Consider the following 17,200-nt stretch of genomic DNA (forward strand, 5'->3'; position numbering starts at 1 on the left):
CATTAGCCCAGAAGGATGTGGGGAGCAAACGAGTGGTATACTCTCCGTTATTTGGTTTCTTTAAGAATGAGGATGTAAAAACGCATGCTGTAGCTTTGTGGTTTCCAAATGTCAGCCCAGCAAACACTGGTGTGCCGCACATCTCTGGTTTGCGGCCTGAAGAGCTCTCCAGCTCTCACGGCATTTCCAGTTCAAGTCTGCAGCAGTTACGTGGGGTCTGTTCACCGGGAGCCACCGTCCTCTCCGACTGCTGCCTCCCTGCATGACCTCAGAAATGGTGACCACAAGACTCCTACTTGAGATCAGAAAAGTTAAAACAAGAAAAAAAAAAACCTTTTGGCCAGACTACTTAGAAACCTGATTTTTCCCTGTTTTTTTCAGTTTGAAAACCTGTTGATTGAAGTCCCTTAAAGCCCCAGTTAATGCTCACAGTAGTTGCCTTCAAAGTGCATAATGTTGCATTTTTTCATGACAGTGAACTAACCTTACAGTCTTGTGGACGCTTGCTACAAAAAGCATTTAATTACTACAATTTCCTCCACATGCCACTGTAAGATCTTGTTTCCTCACCTTACAGAAGCTGTTTTAACATATTTATTTGTCACATCAAACTGACATCCAGGAGCCACCCCTGCCTCTCTCACTTTGGGAAAAGGCACCAGATCTGGGTATATTCAGTTCCACGTTACCTTGTTCGTATCCTCCTTTGTTCTCTGATCTGATCTCTTCTCTTACCTCTGTCCATTCGTACTCAAACCCACAGGGCTTGCTTCTCGCAATATTTGTTAATGCTCCATCTCGTGTGTTCTGCTTGGCCAGCAGAGATGTAGCTTCACTCTGCAAACTGCAGCTGCAGCTTTCCCTGCAGCATCAGGGGCACCTGAACATTATTCCAAGGGCTTCAAGAAAGAGACCACAGAAAAACAAAAGTATTTCAACACAGAATTACGGCTTCGAGTCCATCTCTCAGACAGCCTTCACCTCACCCTTGTCACAGCTCTCCAGATCACTCTGTGTAAGACCAGAGAAGCCACATCCTAATGATCACTGATGCTACAGACGAGCAAAAAGTCTCAAACACCAAAGGAAAAGCTATTGGTTTATATATAGATATATATATATATATAGATATATACTGTGTTTACAGAGTCAACAAGTTAAATGCAATATTCATAGGAGCATTAACAATAAAAATACAATCTGTGTGTAGCCAAGTACAGACTTAAAATGGTAAAACAGGAAAAAGGATCTCACCAAAAGTACAAATATACAGTACAAATTGATTTATTTAAAACAGTTACAAAAAAAGCACAACAAAATAGAGATTATCCTTAGAATTATTAATGCTTTGTTAAAGTTCAGGTAGGAGGAAAGGGGCAGGAACAAGGTCGGAGGGGAGCACCTGACTAGTTCTAAGGCTTTAGATACAACGTGGTCGGTTACATGTTAATACAGCCATTACATACTGGGATTATAGTTGCGGGATCAGCACGTATCTACAAAGAGCTCCCTGCGCGGGGCAGCCCGGCTGCTCCCCGGTGCCGCTCGTTGTTCGCTGCAGTGCACGGCAAACCGCCCCCTGCGCCAGGTGCCACAAAGCGGAAAACCAGGAGAACAGCGTGGGCACGTCTGCGCGGGGGCAGCCGAGAGGGACACGAGGGACAAGCCCCGTCCTCCATGGACAGAGGTGACGACCATGGAAGGGCCTTGACCATCAGCACTTTAAGCCATACATGGAACACACCCTGGGCCATACTGTACAGAATGTGCATTCGTAGCCATCTTAGCAGCTTCTGCAAAGTTTCAGGCCCTAGGACAGCTTGCAAGACAAAGCGTGGTTGTGAGTGACACTGGGGAAAGGCACGTGTATGCTGTGGGCAGGAACTAGCGCTTGGGCTACTCACACTGCTGTAGTTTCTTTGACAATATTTTCTGAGTAACGAGGATCGTTGGTTCTCTACAGGGGAAAGTGACTTCAAGTGTGGGGTGGGGACAGGGGCAGGGACACTTAATGTGAAAAGTGCATTATACTTGCGCGCCTGCTGGAAAGGGGAGGCAGAAGGGCCTCTGCAGCTTTCCTGCTTTCCAGACAGAGCTTCCTCTGCATAGTCTGGTAGCGACGAGCGCTCGGCACCTGGAGCAAGTTCACGTTCCTGGAGCAACAGTGTTCGCACAGCCTGGAAACAGGCCTGGCCTGCTGGGCAGCTGACCCGAGGAATGTTTCGTGATGGGACAGATGGCTACAGATACCCGTTATTGCATCCTACGGGCTCTTGCCACAGAGTGTGAGCTGGGTAAACCAAGGCCAGGAGGTCTCCTCCTCCTGCGGGTAGGACAGACCACAGCTCTCCTCCGCTTCACAACAGCAGCAGGAAAACAGTACGTTTCTCTGTCACATCTCTGCCAGCAGAAAAGCCTGGATAACCACCTCATTCCACAACGTCTTCCTGGCTTTATCTCCTCCTTTCCCTGTAAACCTAAGAAATAAAAGCCTCCTCCATGGGCTCACTCGTGGCCTTTCTGCCTCCAGCAGAGCCCGTCGCACACGCTCCCCATCTCGGGAGAGCCTCAACACAACCACCACCGCAGGCTGTGGAACCACCCAGCCCAGGAAGGGCAGGTTCCAGAAGTGCCAAGCTGGGCTGCCAGGGCCCCCTCCGCCCTTGGGGCAGCAGCCGGCTGCCCAGATTCTTCATCTCAACACCCCACCATGAGATGTGCCCTGAACCATCGCTTCCACAGAAGAGCCGGCGGCTGAAACATGCACAACAGTGGGGCTGACGGGGAGTCTGGGCAGAAGCACCAAGGTCCAACTCACTTTCGCAGGGCTCAGAACCGCGTTCAGCAGATGCGCGGCTGGCCAAACCCTGGCGAGCACCTTCACAGCCCCCAGCTGCAGACAGCACCAAGCTGTTTTAGCCACGCGCAGATCGCCTCGTGCATCAGCGTCTGCCCTGTCAGACCGCTGTTCAGGGTGGCAGTTACAGCAACACACGAGGTAAGGCCGGCTCCCCAAACCCTCTCTAACAGAAAGAGGCTTCTGTGTTCACAGACGCACGAAGGGCTCTGCGCCCTGCAGCTGCTCAGACATTCCCTGTGTGCAACCAGCCTGTCTACATTCACACGCCATCCGTGTGCCAGAGCCCTCGGCTGCCTGCCACAGCTCTGAGCTCCTCTGCACGCACCATGCAAAGAACAGGAGAGAGAACCTGGGCTGCTCTGCCTTTTGCCTTTGGCCACAAACACCCTGGATATCCCAAGCGTTAAGTACAACCCAACATTAAGCCAGGTCTTTGCGTAGGAGAGTCAAATGAGCAACGGTGACACAGATGCGGATGAGGCCAAGCACTGGGCCCAGACAGTAAGTTTTACTGACAAGTGGTGCCATGAAAACAACATCTGTTCCCACAGCTGCCGCAGCCAAGGAGGCAGAATCTGCACATGACAGCATCACCACGACTTCATAATTTCACATACAGCTGATGAGATGGGAAGCAGCGTGTCACTTGGGGGGAGCCACGTGATACAGGCAGCACCCTCACCCCAGAGAAACCTCCGGGAGGCACAGACAGGAGGAGCACACACCTCACCTAGGGCCTGAACAGAAACCGTCCTGGCGCAGGCATCTCAAAGGCAACCAAAACGTCTAGACTGTGCGAGGAACACAGACCGACAGCCTGGAGGGAAGGGACGTTCCAGAGACGCTCCAGTTCGCCCCGTATCCAGGCAGAGCCCTCCTCAGTCAGTCAGCTGAAGCCAACCCGTTACAGGACACGTTCCCGGGAGCGCGCAGAGCAGCCCTGAGACGGCAGCACCGCGAGCCGAGCGCTGCGCGAGGCGCCAGCACAGGCACCCGGGGCAGGGGCCGCGGTGCCCCCGCAGCCGGCAGGACCTCGCGAGGGCGAGAGGAGACGGCAAACAGAACGAGAACACCAGGAGCAGCATCAGCACCTGCACTCTGAAGAGAAATCCTCTCAAAAGCCTGGTCCGAGCACAGAGACGGGCACCTCAGTGCACGGAATACTAACCCAAGTTAAGTCAGTGAAGACTCTTATCCTCAACATAATAGTGACTATTTTTGTTCTAGCTAAGCAGTTAGAGCTGATGTCATAACACACCATAAGAGAGGGCAAATTAGTGTAACTACAGGAGCCTTCACTTGAATGGAGTGTTATTACCATAATGAGGTATTAATATCCATCGGTATTAAATCTCACCATGAAAAAGACTACTCTTGATTTTACTGCGTTCTACAGAGGAACTCCAAAGTGAAGCATCAAAAAAACTAACACAAAAACATGCCAAAATGCCCTGTGATGCTTTGATATTTTTCGAGTCCCTATATTAATCATAGAACTGTACTCACCAGAAACTTTGTACCTTGCCTGCACATGCACAAACACTCGTCTCTTGTCTAGAGCTTATTCAGGAAACTGCCTGCAGGGAAGAATTAGCCATCTGGAAAGTTTTCTTCTGATTTAATAACAAAATAGTCTCAGCCTTCTCACAGAAAAAGGATGTGTTTCCATCCTTCCCTAGAGAATGCTAAACATATTTTACACCAGCTTAAAAAAGAAAACGAGAATAAAAAAACCCAAAAAACCAAAGGAAAACAAAAAATTCCAACCAACCAAAAATATCCCAACCCCGTTCACCCATAGGCTAAGCCTCTGCAAAAGCTATAAGCCCAAGAGATTTTTTTTTAAGTTGTTAAGATGGGAAGAAAGATTTGATTTGGTGGCAATAATTAAATATATTTAGTAGCAGGAAACTGATGTCTCCCATCCCAAGTGCTCAAGTTCCCTATTCACCTACACCCAAACCCACCCTTTTGGTCCTTCTTCTTGAATTTCTGTGATTCACTCAAATCTGTACATTCTTTGCAAGAAGAAAGAGCAGTTGGATTCAGTGGAACAGACATTAAACAGAACCACCAGAGAAGCGTCTCCATCCTGCCCTCAAGAGCTCCATCGGCGAACGGTCCTTTTAAAGTGCATGTGTGAAGAAAAGGGATACTGGGAGTAGAGCCCCCGTAATACCAGTGGGGACCCATTCTCCCCATCATGAGAAAGGAGGAATAAAATCTTCAGCAATTTTACCTGCTGCCCTAAGCCGTGTCTGCCTCCTCATCTCCCGCCCATCTCGAACGCTCAGCCCTGCCCCGCAGGGAGCCGCTCAGGTGGGAGGGCGAGCAAGCCCCAGGCTCTGGAATGCTCCCGTCATCCCCGTTCTCTACCCCAGCCAGCCTGCCGCTGCTCCCTGAGGGGCTGGAGCCCCCGGGTTCCCCAGCAGGACGCGCTCAGCCGCTGGGCCGGACGGGACAGACCCAGTCCCACAGGGCAGAACATGCTGGTGAACCTGCCGCAAAGTCTGTGCAACTCAGGGGACGCCTGCCCTCACAGCCCAAAGGGATCACTTTCCTGCGTTAGAACGCCCTTCGATAGAGAGCTTGACCTCCTGGGGAATGAAGGAGGGACGGGGCAGGGAGGGCCGTGGCTCCTCTGCCTGCGCACTGTATCTTTGGAAGCCTGGGGCTGTCCAGCTGTGCTGAGCCTCAGGCTGGGAGGGCTCTGCACGAGAGCCCTGGGCTGCGCTGTCCCTGTCTGTGTGGCTCTTCCTCTCAGCAGCTCTGTCAGACGGTTCTCTGGACCCCTGAGCCATTCTTTCAGATCTCTCCCTAGTAGACACCAACTGATCTGTGAGAGGGTGGTTAGCCTGAGAAGCGGAGCTGCCGTTCATGCTCTGTAAACTGATTGATATGCAGACATCGCCCACCTGCAGCCTGTGACAGGGCAAAGCAAAGAGCTGAGCAGTCCGCCCCGGGCTGCAGGAGGACCAGCCCTGGCCATACACAAAGAAGGGATGCTCCGGGGGCACATCGATGCTCACTTTACTTTGTTGCTCCCCAACCACAAAATGCAGCGTGACAAGCCCTGGCCACTGGCTTTCCTGAATATCCACCACGGTGCTGGAGTCGATCTTCAGGCCCCCGCTCACCTCCGCGCTGCGAACAAAGTCTTGAGTCTGCAGGTCCTCAACCCGTTTCAGCTCCCCTGTGGCCAGCTGGATGATGGCTCCTTTCATGAAGTGGGAGGGCAAGTGCGAGGAGCTGGGTGGCTGCAGCGGGGCCAGGTCCTTTTCGAGCACGTTTTCTCGAGCTGGTGCGTCCAGGCCGCGCCCTACCAGGGCTTCTGAACTGGAAGACCTGGTGGGCTCAGACCCGACAGGGAACCGCACCGGCTTGCCGTTGGCTATCACCGTTCCTTTGGTTAACTGTTTCTGTCTAACCGGCTCTTCAGGGGACGTCACACACGGGCTCCTGCTCTGGCTCTTGTCAGCAGTGGCCCTTTCCGCCGCGTTCCTCAGCGGGTCCCTTGACTCCCCCTGCTGATCAGCGATATTATGGCAAAGGTTTAAAGGGCTCGGGTCGTCCTTCCTCTGGGTTGCCAGAACGTGATAATCCTGAGATGCCAACACCCCCACCACTCTCTGAACCTCCAGATCAGTGTCTGGGGTGCTTCTGTGAGCTGGCACAGAGACCTCTGTTCCCAACGTCTGGTAACCTGAAAGGAACTGTCCATCGACTGCACATCCCGCTGCAGCCCCCAGCAGACAGTCTTCAGCTTTACCACTGGCAGAGTCCACAGCCTCGCTGGTCCTCCTCACACTCTGCTCCAGGTGCCTCTGTCCACCATTGGCAGCAGCAACCTCTGAACTCAGCTCACCGTCTTGCTGAGGGGACTCTGCGCTTCCACCTGCTGAAGGTGTCTCATACGCTGCATACCCTGGTGGGAGGCGGGACATCTGGTAATAAACAGGAATTCTACCTGGTGCAATATCTAATGGCTGGGTCCCAGCGCGGTGCTGCATCTGGCCAGGAGGAGAGACTGCAGAAGCAGGTTTGCTGAAGCTGTGGGTAGGAGAGGTAGTCTGGGGGGAAGGAGCGGCTTCTTCCGTGAAGAGAGAGGCATATGGCACAAAGTGGGGGACGTGGGAGGCCGTGAGGTTTGTGGAAGGTGACAGGAGTGGACTAGGCAGGAAGCCTGTCGGGACAGCGTAGGGCACCGCATAATGCGAGCCGATGAACTGCAGGGACGCTGGGGGGATCTGCGCGTAGTGGATGGGGGGGTAGGACACCCCCGGGTGCTGGATCACTGGCGAGGTCACGTTGAAGGCAGGGGGCAGGGGGCTCACGTTCACCACGGGGTGCAGACCCGTGGGGGAGAAGGTGGCGGGTGGCACCGCCACTTTGTAGAGCATCCCGTACTGGTCCACGGTCAGCCCCGCCACCGCTTCCGCAGCCTCGCCAGGGCCGTAGCGCAGGGCGGCAGCTCCCGGCCCGCCGGTGCGGGCCCACTCGGGGCCCTCGCCCGAGGCGCCCCCCGCCCGTCCCGCCTCGGTGCCGGTGCTGGCGGCGGGAAGCTCCCGCTTCTTGGGCGGGAGGCACTCCTGGCTCCGCTCGTGTCCCGCTCTCATGACGCCCCGCGCTGTCCCGGCAGCCGCGACGCTCGTTCATGGGGGCGCCCAAGGGGCTCCCGGATCCCCGCTGCCGGCCGCCGCCTCACCTGCACCGGGAACAGAGGGAGCCGTGAGTCCCGGCCCGGAGCGCCCCGGGAGCCCCCGAGCCGCAGGCACGGAGAGAGCCCCGAGCCCCGACCCCCCGAGCGAACAAGGCATCGCGCCCGAGCCCTAGGCCGGGGCTGCGGCCCCGGGGACGGCGGCCGCCCGAGCCCGGTTGCCGGCCTCACCCCCGGCCCCAGAGCCCCGCCCGCGCCCTGGCCCGCGGGCCCGCCCGGCGCGCAGCGCAGCCCGCGGCTCACCCGCCATCGCCCGGCTCCTCCGCGACCCCCATCGCCCGGCGCCGCCGCGGCCGCCTCCGGCCCGGCCCCTCCCCGCGCCGCGGCGCACGGCGATGACGCCACACCCCGCGCGGCGGAAGTGCCTCACCCGCCGGCAGGCGGCGTGACGCCTGCGGTGACATCGCAGGCAGCGGGTGGCGCCGGTTGTCATGGCAACCAGCCACGCCCGCCCCGCGGGGCCGCCCCGGCGGAGCTCCCGGGCCGGGTCCTGGTCCAGAACCGGCCGGGAAGGCCGCGGCGGGACGCGCTCCCGCGGGCAGGGCGGTGGAGGAAGCCGGGGAGGAACGGCGAGGGCTGCGGGGACACGGCGCGGGACGAGCCGCCTCCTGCCGCTGAGGGGCGGGCCCGGTCCCCGGGCGCTCTGCGCGTCATGAGGCCGCGGCAGCGCGGGGGTCCGGGCGCCGTGCCCGGTCCCCGCTGCGGGAGCGGGGGTTGCGGGTCCCGAGGGATCCCTGACCGCGCGGCCTCCACGCGGCCTGCCGCTCCGCACCCCGGCGTGTGCTGCACTGCGCTGCAGGCAGCCCCGTCTGCCCGCGCGCCCCTCCAAGCGCGCAGCTTCTTGGAGTTGACTGGTTGCCGAGGTGGTGAAAGGTCCTGGGAAGCGCAGAGAGCGGCTGCCCGGAGCGCGGCCCGCTCTGCATCCCGTCCCGAGACCCCGCTCCGGACGGGCCGAGCAGCCGCTCCGCGCGCTCCCGAGGGGCCGTTTGGTGTCCCCGAGCCCGAGCTCTGCCGGGGCTGCTGCCGCCACTGCTCGGCCTCCCCCCGGACCTGGTCTCAGAATAATCTCCCCGCACATTTCCCACGCCAGGCGCCCCGCGCCGTGCCCGCTGCCGCCGCGCTACCGGCGGAGAGCCGAGCCGCGGTGTCGAGAGGGCACGACGCTGTCCCCGCGGTCACCGCTCGGCGCTTCAGGGGCGCGGGAAATCGCGGGTCGAGAGCGCCCTCCCTGCCGCTCCGCTCAGCGGGCGGGGCGGGCAGCCCGCACGGCCCCGGAACCCCGGCACCCCGGCCGCCCGCCCGGCCTCAGCGGGGGACCGCCCCGCGCCTGACGTCATCAGTGACTGCCTCGGTGCTTACGCACCGCTCCTCGCGAGCCCGGCCTCGCGGGTGCTTCCGCCAAGAAAAGTAGTGCGAGCGGGCTCTCCCGCCCCGCAGCCGCCGGTACCGCCCCGCCGCCCTGCTGCCCGCGCCGCCGCCGCCGCGCCGCCGCTCGCAGCCGGTAGAGGCCTGGAGGCTGAGGGGAGCGTGCCGGCCTGCGGATCCCTCCGCCTGCGGTACCGGTGCTGCGGCCGCGCCGCCGCCATTTTGAATGCCCGGCTGCTGCCGCTTCCTCCGCTGCAGGGACCGGCCCGGTGAGTGGGGCAGCGGCGTCCCCGCCCGGCCCGCCGCGGCGTTCGCCGCCCGCCCGCTCCCCCGCTCCCCCGCTCCCCTCCCCGTGCCGTCGGCCGGGCTGGGTCTCCGCTGCTGCGGCCCGTGAGGTGCCGGCCGCCCAGGCCCCGCGTACCGTGGCTGCCCCTGCCCGCCGGTGGCCGCGGCCGGGATGCGGGGCCGCCGCGGCCTTTCCTGCCTACGGGGGCCGCCCGGTGCCCTGCTGCGGGCTCCGCTGCGCGGCTCGTCTCGGGCCGCCTGCCCGCGGCCGGAGGCCCAGCCCGGCCCAGGCCCGTCCGGACTCTGCCCGCTCCGGGCGGCCCCGCCGGCAGCGCCAGCGCGTCCGCGCCTCGGCCCGCGGCCCCGGGGCGCTGCCGGCGGGGCCCGCGCTGCCCCCCGCCCGGGGCGCGGGTGCCTCGCCCGGCGGTTTCACGGGTCCCGTCAGCTCGGAGCGCCGTGACCGCCCGGGCTGGGCCCTGGCGCTGCAGGAGCAGCTCGGCTGTTTGCGTGCCTCTCCTTCGGTGCTTTATGGCTTGTGCTGCACAGCTGCTCACAGCGTTGGCGTCTCATACCGAGAGTGTTTGCCCGTTGTCTTACGGTTGCGTGGATTTTAATAGAAACAAAAACCTCTGACTTCTGACCAAAGGCATTTGCAAAAAACTGCGACTCCGGGTTTCTGTCAGTGGCAGGCTGTCCGAGAGTCGGTCTGTAAAGGCAGGTTCGAGTCCCTTCAAGCTTGGTCAAGTTCTCTCTCTTCTCTCACAAGCTATAAAACTAATTATAAGGTTTATTTTAATAATAAACTTTATTCTTGGAGTTTGCAGATAGAACAGTTATGTATTTTATCACATTGCAAGTAATGCTTAAAAATGCTTAGAGATGTATTTTATTTTCTGATACTTGAAATGTTAATGGACCGTTGCAGAATCTCAGTGGGACACCTTTGGAAGGGTGACATGTCACGTGTGTGACCAGAAAGTGTGTTTGGCCCATACTGGCTCAAACAAAGTACAACATATGTGTATCTTCATGTGCACAGCAGCCCTAGAATCTTATGTTTAAAATGGCAGAGATTTTTGTGTTTTCTCTTTCTCTTTTTCCTGTTCTGCTTGTGTGTGACAGTGCACAGCTGGTTTCGGTGTGTCTGTTCCCCACCCGCTGCTCTAAACTACACTTGTTACTTTTTCCTTTGTTTATTTGCATGTTCCATTCTATTGCCACATTCTTCTTTGCACTCATGTGCATTCTGGTGTTTGGCACAGGATTTGAGAACTTTACCTGAGAGCTCCACGAAGGCAAGAGACTGTTTTTTCGGAGGTGTTCAGTGTGAGCCCCTCAATTCCTCCGTGATGGGAGAAGAAGGGGAAGATATTTAAATTCCTGTGATTGGGAAGGGGAAAGTAAGTCTGGGGTAATTGCTTTGTGAAGGGATCCAACTTTTCTGTCTCCAGTGTGTAAGATAACTTTCAGATTTCCTCCTTTTAATGATAAAAAGTGTTCTATTTTTTTCATTTCAGGGTGGTTTTGGGGGTGTTTGTTTTGTTCTTGTGACTGGTGGTCTGATTTTTTTTCTAAAGGTGTCTGATAGGAATGGAGGGGTCCTGCAGTGCCTTTGTTGCAGTGTCCTGGCAAGAGAGTAAGGGGTACAAAAATGTTCGATTCTTGATAGCTCCTTTGCATACAGAGACTTTCATTGGCATCATTGTAAACTGGAGCGAGATCAGTAAGTTTGTCAGGCAATAGTGTAAAAAGGTTGTGAACAGAAGCAGAGGAACTGAAGTTGTCTGTTCTTGGGCACGCAGACCGATCTGGTTAACACAGCTCAGGTTTGGAAAGTCACCTTTCAAAGTGTAAGGGCTCATAAAAGTCTTAACTGCTCCTAAAGGTAACGGCACTCATTCAGTAGAGCTTCTTGTGCCTCTTTACTGTGAATATTTGTTTTTATTTTTGTATGCGTGCAGTGTATGTAACTTCAGGAGATGGCTTGGTTTATTTCTTTGTACGTTTTAATAACAGGGCAAACTCTTCTCAGTGAAAGTGATGTTAATTTGTTCTAGATTATACTTGTCTATTCTCTGAGGAAAAGGGTCTGGTCTGCCTTGGTGGGAGTACTACTTCATTGCATGAGAGTTTTGCAGTTAATATGTGAATATATGATGAAGCTGTAACTCAAAAAACAGTTACTCTGCCAATATCACAAGTAGTAGCATCAGCCTTTATCTGCTGTTTGGCACAGATGCTATAGCTAAAATCTGAGATTAGAACTTCTAGGGTGTAGCTGAAGTTACCTGTTATCTTGTAAAGTTTATGTTAATCAATGTAAAAATGTGGGGTCTCGTCTTTCATCTGGCATTGAGTGAGGTGAAGAAAGAAAGGTGTGGGGGTTTTGTCACAAAATAGTAGCTTTTTCTCTGTTGTTAGTTTGACTCTGCAGGGAAGTGAACAGGAAGTAAACCAACTAGATTACTTTACAGATCAGAATAGTTGGGAAACTAGGAGCAGGTGAGAAATACAAAGGTAATGTAGGTCAGCAGTGACTGAAGAGCAGAAACAGAAGCCAGGAAATCTGTAATTTTGATCTCATCTGTTATGCTGATCAGCTGTGTAGATGTGCTAGTTCTTCTTCCAGTGCTTCATTCATTGGCTTCTAAATAAAGGAAAATATTTATTTTATTTTTTGGCAGATGTTGCCATTAATATTTGCAATGGTTGAAAGCTCAGTGCATCTCTTGTGGCCAGGTGAGGAGTTGTTTGGTTTGGCATTTATGTCCCGCTGTGCACGAGCGGAACCTCATCGAAAGCACTCGCCTGTCTCACTGATGTGCCATTGCTGTGCCGTCTCGATGTGCCGCTGGGCTGTAGGGAGCAGAGAAGATCGCGATGTGCCGCTGGAGCAGAGGAGGAAGGGCTGCTGGGTCTGGCTGGCAGCCTGTTGAGGCCGAAGGTCTCAGCAGTTCAACATCCCCTGGCACTGTCCTCTTGGCTGCTCCTGAGCAGCGTGGTGGCTTGTCTCTTCACTACTCTTGTGCTGCGTTTCTTGGTTTTTGAATGTAGTTGGAAATGGGACCATCACCTCTTCTGAGACCAGTTTTTAGCTCTTGATTTGGGGCGTGTTTTTCCTTACTTGACCTCTTCCCCACCCCACCACCCCGGTGCTGTCTGTGCGCCCTGCCAAGTGTAACACTGGTGCTGTTCCTTATCATCCTCGATGGTGAAGCCCCCAGCAGCCTTCATTTCTTTTCGATTTTTCTGATGTTACTTATTTTCTGCTTTCTAGTTCTCTGTTGTATTAAATAGTGTTTTCTCAAGAGATTATTTCCTACTTAGAGTGTTGTATGGTTGGTTGCTTTTTCTCTCAACTCTTTTATGTTGCTTTTGCCCTTCTTGATGACGATAGTGCCCCTTGGTTAGGTGTTTACTGTTTTCTATGTAAATATTGGTAATACTAGGCTATTTACCAATGTCTCTCCTTTTGTTCACAGCTTCATCTCTCTTTGCAGTGTGTATTTCTGCTTTTACTGCCAATATGCCTTTTTTGTTTGGTTGGTGTTTTTAAGTCTGTGATGGAAGTGTGAAACCTGCTGACAGCAGTGTGGAGTTGAGGCCATCAGGATTTTGTGCTTAACCATTGCAGTTATTCCTTTCATGTGCTCCAGATCTACCTCTGCTCTTGTGTACAGGAGGCTTGATTCAGTTACAGTGAGGCAAGTGGGGAAGTTCTGCTACTGATTTCAGTTGGGACTTGGGTCAGGCTCTAATTATGTAACTTCCCAAAAGCTGGTTTTGCTTGAGGAATGTGAGAAATTCTGTGTGCGTTGTGCTGGAACAGCTCAGGTTGTGTATTTCGGATGTGTTTGAAAATGCATGCTGCTTCAGTCTTGGATTGCTTTCTAGGATGACCCAAGTTCAGAAATACTATTTACAGGAAAAGCTGTTACTGGATATGTATCTTACTTGAATTGAAAATTCAGACTGTTTCCCCAAACAGTAAAGCCCTTCTGTGAGTAATTCCATGAGCTTTGATAGGTTTTGTATCGTACAGTTTCCAGAATGCAAGGCTAAATAATAATGGTATTCTAAAACATGTCTGATAATTTGGTAATTTCTCCTAAACAAGTTGTTAAGCATACTTTTTTTTAATTGAAAGAGTGGTTTTATTTTTTTTTTTTTTAGACATAAGCTAATATTTCTGAATAGTTTCCAGAGAGAAGGATCTCAACTCAGTGACACGCTGAAGGATAGCAAGTCCTTTTGTCTTTAGACTAGTTCCTGATAGAGCAACATAGCTTGGCTGAAGCACTTGAGCATTTTACATGTGGGTTTTGGTAATTTTAGGTGCTGCTTATAAATATAAAAGGTCATTTGGTGAACAATCATTTGAATATGATTGTATTCTTAGAGAGACTTTTAGTAAGGTTCTATACTTAAATATTCGTGGCATAATGGCACATTGAGTAAAATCTTTAGGTTTGAAACATGACAAGCTTAGCTAGTAAGAGATTATAAAAGGGGAGAAAACAGTGGTTTAGAAGCATAACTTAGATAAAAATTAAATTGTTTTAATACATTATGATTTTTGTTTATTAATTTTTTTCACTTTTGGATAGCTTACTAGGAATGAGTTGCATAAAGAAAGAGTGCTTTTTTTAGTTGGTTCAGGGGAAGAATTCATTAATAGCAGACTAGGAAACAAGCTGGAATTCTTCTTTTAAAGGAGCTTAGAGACCAGCCACCTACCTTGGAACCAATCTGAGGTAGATACCGAACTCTTTCAGAAGCTTTGATCTTGATAGTAGGAAGGAGCCAGGCCTTCAAAATGAGGAGGAGGAAACAGAGTGGCCGAGGCGAAAGAATTTTGCGTCCAGTTGTACCAGACATAGTGAATGTTAACTGGTAGGCTCTTTTCAGGTGCTTGAGGGTCATCCCTTAGTTCTAGAGCATGTAGTTTAGCGAAGAAATGGCAGAGGGAAAGTGCTGCTGGAAACAAAGTGAGGAAAGAGGTAACTACTAAAAACTGCCTTGTTGTTTATGTTAATGTGCAAGGAGTAAAAACACATGCCTGTACTGATGAAAAATGTTAATTAATCCTGAAGAACAAGACCTGCTCCTTTGAAGCAAGTCCCAAGCAGCATTTGGCCTGCTGGAGTGAAACTGCAGCTCTGCTGTTACTGGATGGTGGTGGTTGTCCTCTCTCTGCTAGTTATCTTGGGCAATAAAATGCATTTCTGTATTATAGACAATTCTGTAAAATTAATTTTTTCATGGCAGTTTGCTATTTGATAGCTTTGTAGTAGTCACCTGAAGCTGACTTTTCTTAATCTTTTATATGGTTCGTAATGTGAATTTCAAGATTCTGTCTCATTTCAAGACAAATGATACAGTCACAATGAGATGATCACTTAAGTGTTTTAGTTCTTCTGAGCTCTAAATTGTTTAATCCTCTTTATACCTTGCTTTTGTATTTCTTTATTCTTTTTGTTTTAACTCCCATTATTAATCTGTTTATTGATGTATAGCCCTAATTCTCTCCTTTAGTGCAGTCTGTGTGGTTGTATTTCAAGTCCCAGTAAGATTTTTGATACCGTGACTGTTTGACTGCCTTGGCAGAGCCACGCCGTGGTTACGCTGCGTGTTGTCCATACTTTGTTTATATGATAAAGATTTGTTAATAAATCATCTTCTAGGGCCCGTTGAAGCCCTGTTCCATTCTTTGTGCCTCTTCTGATGCTGCAGCTTCCTGGAGTGCCAGCTGTGTGTCCATGGGGACTGGAGACCTTGTGCCTGTCCTGCTGTTGCAGCTTGTCCCTGTGCTCAGTGGGCCGGTCCCCAGGCAGGGCTGGCTTGGCAGTGTGTCTGTGGAAAAACGTTTGTTTCCTGTTCTGTAATCTATCAGAATCCTACAAAACCGACACACAAGGGATGCTGAGAGTTGATTTGAGTAAGGGAAGGGAAAGGCACGGAACTGATGGGTGTTTCCTCTAGCAAGGAACGAGAACAGCAGAGCTGCTGCGATCTTCTCTTCCAGTTAGTGGCGTGTTTCTTTTCTTCAGCTGTGCATCTGCAAGTGCATACTGGTTTGAACTGTATCATGAGAAGTGTTGCTGTATTGTGTGGATTAGTGTTTTCCATCCTGTAGGAATATCTGTGTGGTTTTGCTGCCTGCCTTCTACCTCCTTTGCCTGTTTTTCCCCCAAGTCTGCAAGGTGCACGGTCTGCCCTGCAGTCCTGCTGCTGCATGTTGAAGCATTGTGGACTTAATAGTTAAGTTACGGCCTGGCCCTGGATAGGAGTCATGCAGATAAACATGGGATTGTCCAGGAGGTGGTGTGAATGATTTATGGGGTTGCTTTTCTGAATATGAAAATATATGAACCTCAAAAAACTAAAGGAATTTGCTTGGGGGTAGGAGTGAAACCTGAGATTCCAAATGACTTTATCAGGTCTTGTGATACCTTCACAAAACCTGGTTTGTTTGCTCAGATGGCTTGGATTTATGATTATTAGCTTTCCTGACCCCTACAAACTATGGATCTTTGCTTGATGACCAAGGGACATATGCTGCTAATCTTAGAGCTCTGGGAGAGATTAACCAGCAGGACATGAAAAATACCAGCTCGGGCATCCCCAGCTCCTTCGTTCATACGTTTGAGCTGCACCGTGTAGCTGTATTCTTTTAATGAAGTGGTAGTATGCGCCCCAGCAGTCTCTGCTGGCTTGGCTTCTCCCAGTTTTGTAGTTATTTACTCAGTAGACCTTCTCTCAGTATCATTTTGGTGCTTGTCACCTGGTGTAGTCAGTGATCTAAAAGCTGCAATTGAAGTTTTTCGTGGGCAACACATGGCTCTTCAGGTGTATGTATTCTGCAGATGCCTCTAGTAGGAGTAGGAAGAAACAGGCAAAGTGCGCTTAAACATTTTTAACTTTCTAAGTTAGTCCCTGCTAACTCTGTACGTTTCCCAGCCTGTTCTGTGGTGTCGTGCAAGGCAGTTAGTGCAGTATTTGCACAGATTTTTCTGATGTGGCAGTGCTTAAAGTGTGTGACACACTGTTCTGGGAGGACAGTGACCCAAACAAAATCTGTAGCAGACTGCCGTAGCAACTTTTTACAAGTTGGTGTGACATGATCTGTTATCAGAATGGCACAGTTATGTTTACCATCTTGGGTGGATGAAAGAAGACTGTAGAGATGCTTGCATAGTCTGATTCCCCCGCAACATCAAAAGTCAGCTTTGGTGAGCATGAACTAAAAAGTTCGAGTGTTGAACATCATTCTAAAGTTTGGCTTTTCTTTGGGAGCAATTTTCCTCTCGAGTGGTACTCAAAAGACTGAATTGCTCTCTAGGTCAGATGGCTCCATCAGTATTCCACCTGGTGAAGCAAAGCCACTCGAAGTTCATGTAGAATACAATTTTCTTGCGTAGTCTTTCTTACCAGTGCTGTTAGACAGTAACATGACAGGCTTCTTTTAGAAAGCATTGCTCTGTTTGGTGTCTAGTAAAAGGATGGTGTTAACTTTATTTTTAAAAGAAGATTCTCTGAAATATCCACACAGCTGGGGTTACTCTTCCATCTGCTTTTTCTGCTGACTTCCATGCCGCTGGGGAGGAAGTGTGCGTGGCACCAGTTTGTACGATTTTTGAAGCATGACTATCTGAAACACTTGTATGAAGTCTTGTGCAAGTTATTAAACAGCATTGCTTTTCATTAATATAAAGGATTTCTGTCCCAAGTGGTCCTGATTTTGGGATCAACTCTCTTTGGAGCCTTACTTCTCTGGGGAGAGACACATGATGTCGATATGAGAGCCTACCTTGCACAGTGATGTCGATATGAGAGCCTACCTTGCAGAGTGCCATTTCTGCATGTTTCAGGTGGGGAGTTGTCATGTTCATCTGGCAGCCAGCTCAGAGCATAGCAATTCCTGTATCTAGTGTTCTGGAAAAGCAAATGTGAGGTACAGTGAATTCCTCTGC

The 17,200-nt window shown here is 51.9% G+C and overlaps 3 protein-coding genes across 4 annotated transcripts in view; 2 read left to right on the forward strand and 1 right to left on the reverse strand.

Annotated features, from left to right (window-relative positions):
- Positions 1–1,157: 1,157 nt before the first annotated feature.
- ATXN1L (ataxin 1 like) lies at positions 1,158–7,902 on the reverse strand. Its single transcript, XM_065641044.1, has 2 exons — positions 7,821–7,902; positions 1,158–7,565 (listed from the first exon to the last, which is right to left on the reverse strand). Exon 2 carries the CDS (start codon positions 7,474–7,476, stop codon positions 5,413–5,415), a length of 2,064 nt encoding a protein of 687 aa, XP_065497116.1. The 5' UTR covers positions 7,477–7,565; positions 7,821–7,902; the 3' UTR covers positions 1,158–5,412.
- LOC135991862 (basic proline-rich protein-like) lies at positions 7,515–9,841 on the forward strand. The gene is made up of 4 exons (XM_065640665.1): positions 7,515–7,588; positions 7,632–8,966; positions 9,015–9,133; positions 9,201–9,841. Exons 1-4 carry the CDS (start codon positions 7,515–7,517, stop codon positions 9,839–9,841), a joined length of 2,169 nt encoding a protein of 722 aa, XP_065496737.1.
- AP1G1 (adaptor related protein complex 1 subunit gamma 1) overlaps positions 9,097–17,200 on the forward strand; it is a 44,124-nt gene continuing 36,020 nt past the window's right edge. The window contains exons 1-2 of one of the 2 annotated variants that reach the window (XM_065640765.1): positions 9,097–9,211; positions 10,490–10,627. The gene's annotated coding sequence lies outside the window, so the exon portion shown is untranslated. The remainder of the gene's footprint in view (positions 9,212–10,489; positions 10,628–17,200) is intronic. The other variant, XM_065640764.1, reaches the window with a different exon arrangement.

The sequence above is a fragment of the Caloenas nicobarica genome, chromosome 9 (genome assembly GCF_036013445.1).
Source record: "Caloenas nicobarica isolate bCalNic1 chromosome 9, bCalNic1.hap1, whole genome shotgun sequence".
Classification (NCBI taxonomy): domain Eukaryota; kingdom Metazoa; phylum Chordata; class Aves; order Columbiformes; family Columbidae; genus Caloenas; species Caloenas nicobarica.

Bases quoted from the DNA above. Each gene is read 5' to 3' on its own strand.
- LOC135991862 (XM_065640665.1), top strand. From the start codon at position 7,515: ATGGGGGCGCCCAAGGGGCTCCCGGATCCCCGCTGCCGGCCGCCGCCT. The intron at 8,967-9,014 runs GTGCTTCCGCCA...CCCGCCCCGCAG, and splicing joins TCGCGAGCCCGGCCTCGCGG to CCGCCGGTACCGCCCCGCCG. The intron at 9,134-9,200 runs GTACCGGTGCTG...CCTCCGCTGCAG, and splicing joins TGCGGATCCCTCCGCCTGCG to GGACCGGCCCGGTGAGTGGG.
- ATXN1L (XM_065641044.1), bottom strand. From the start codon at position 7,476: ATGAGAGCGGGACACGAGCGGAGCCAGGAGTGCCTCCCGCCCAAGAAG.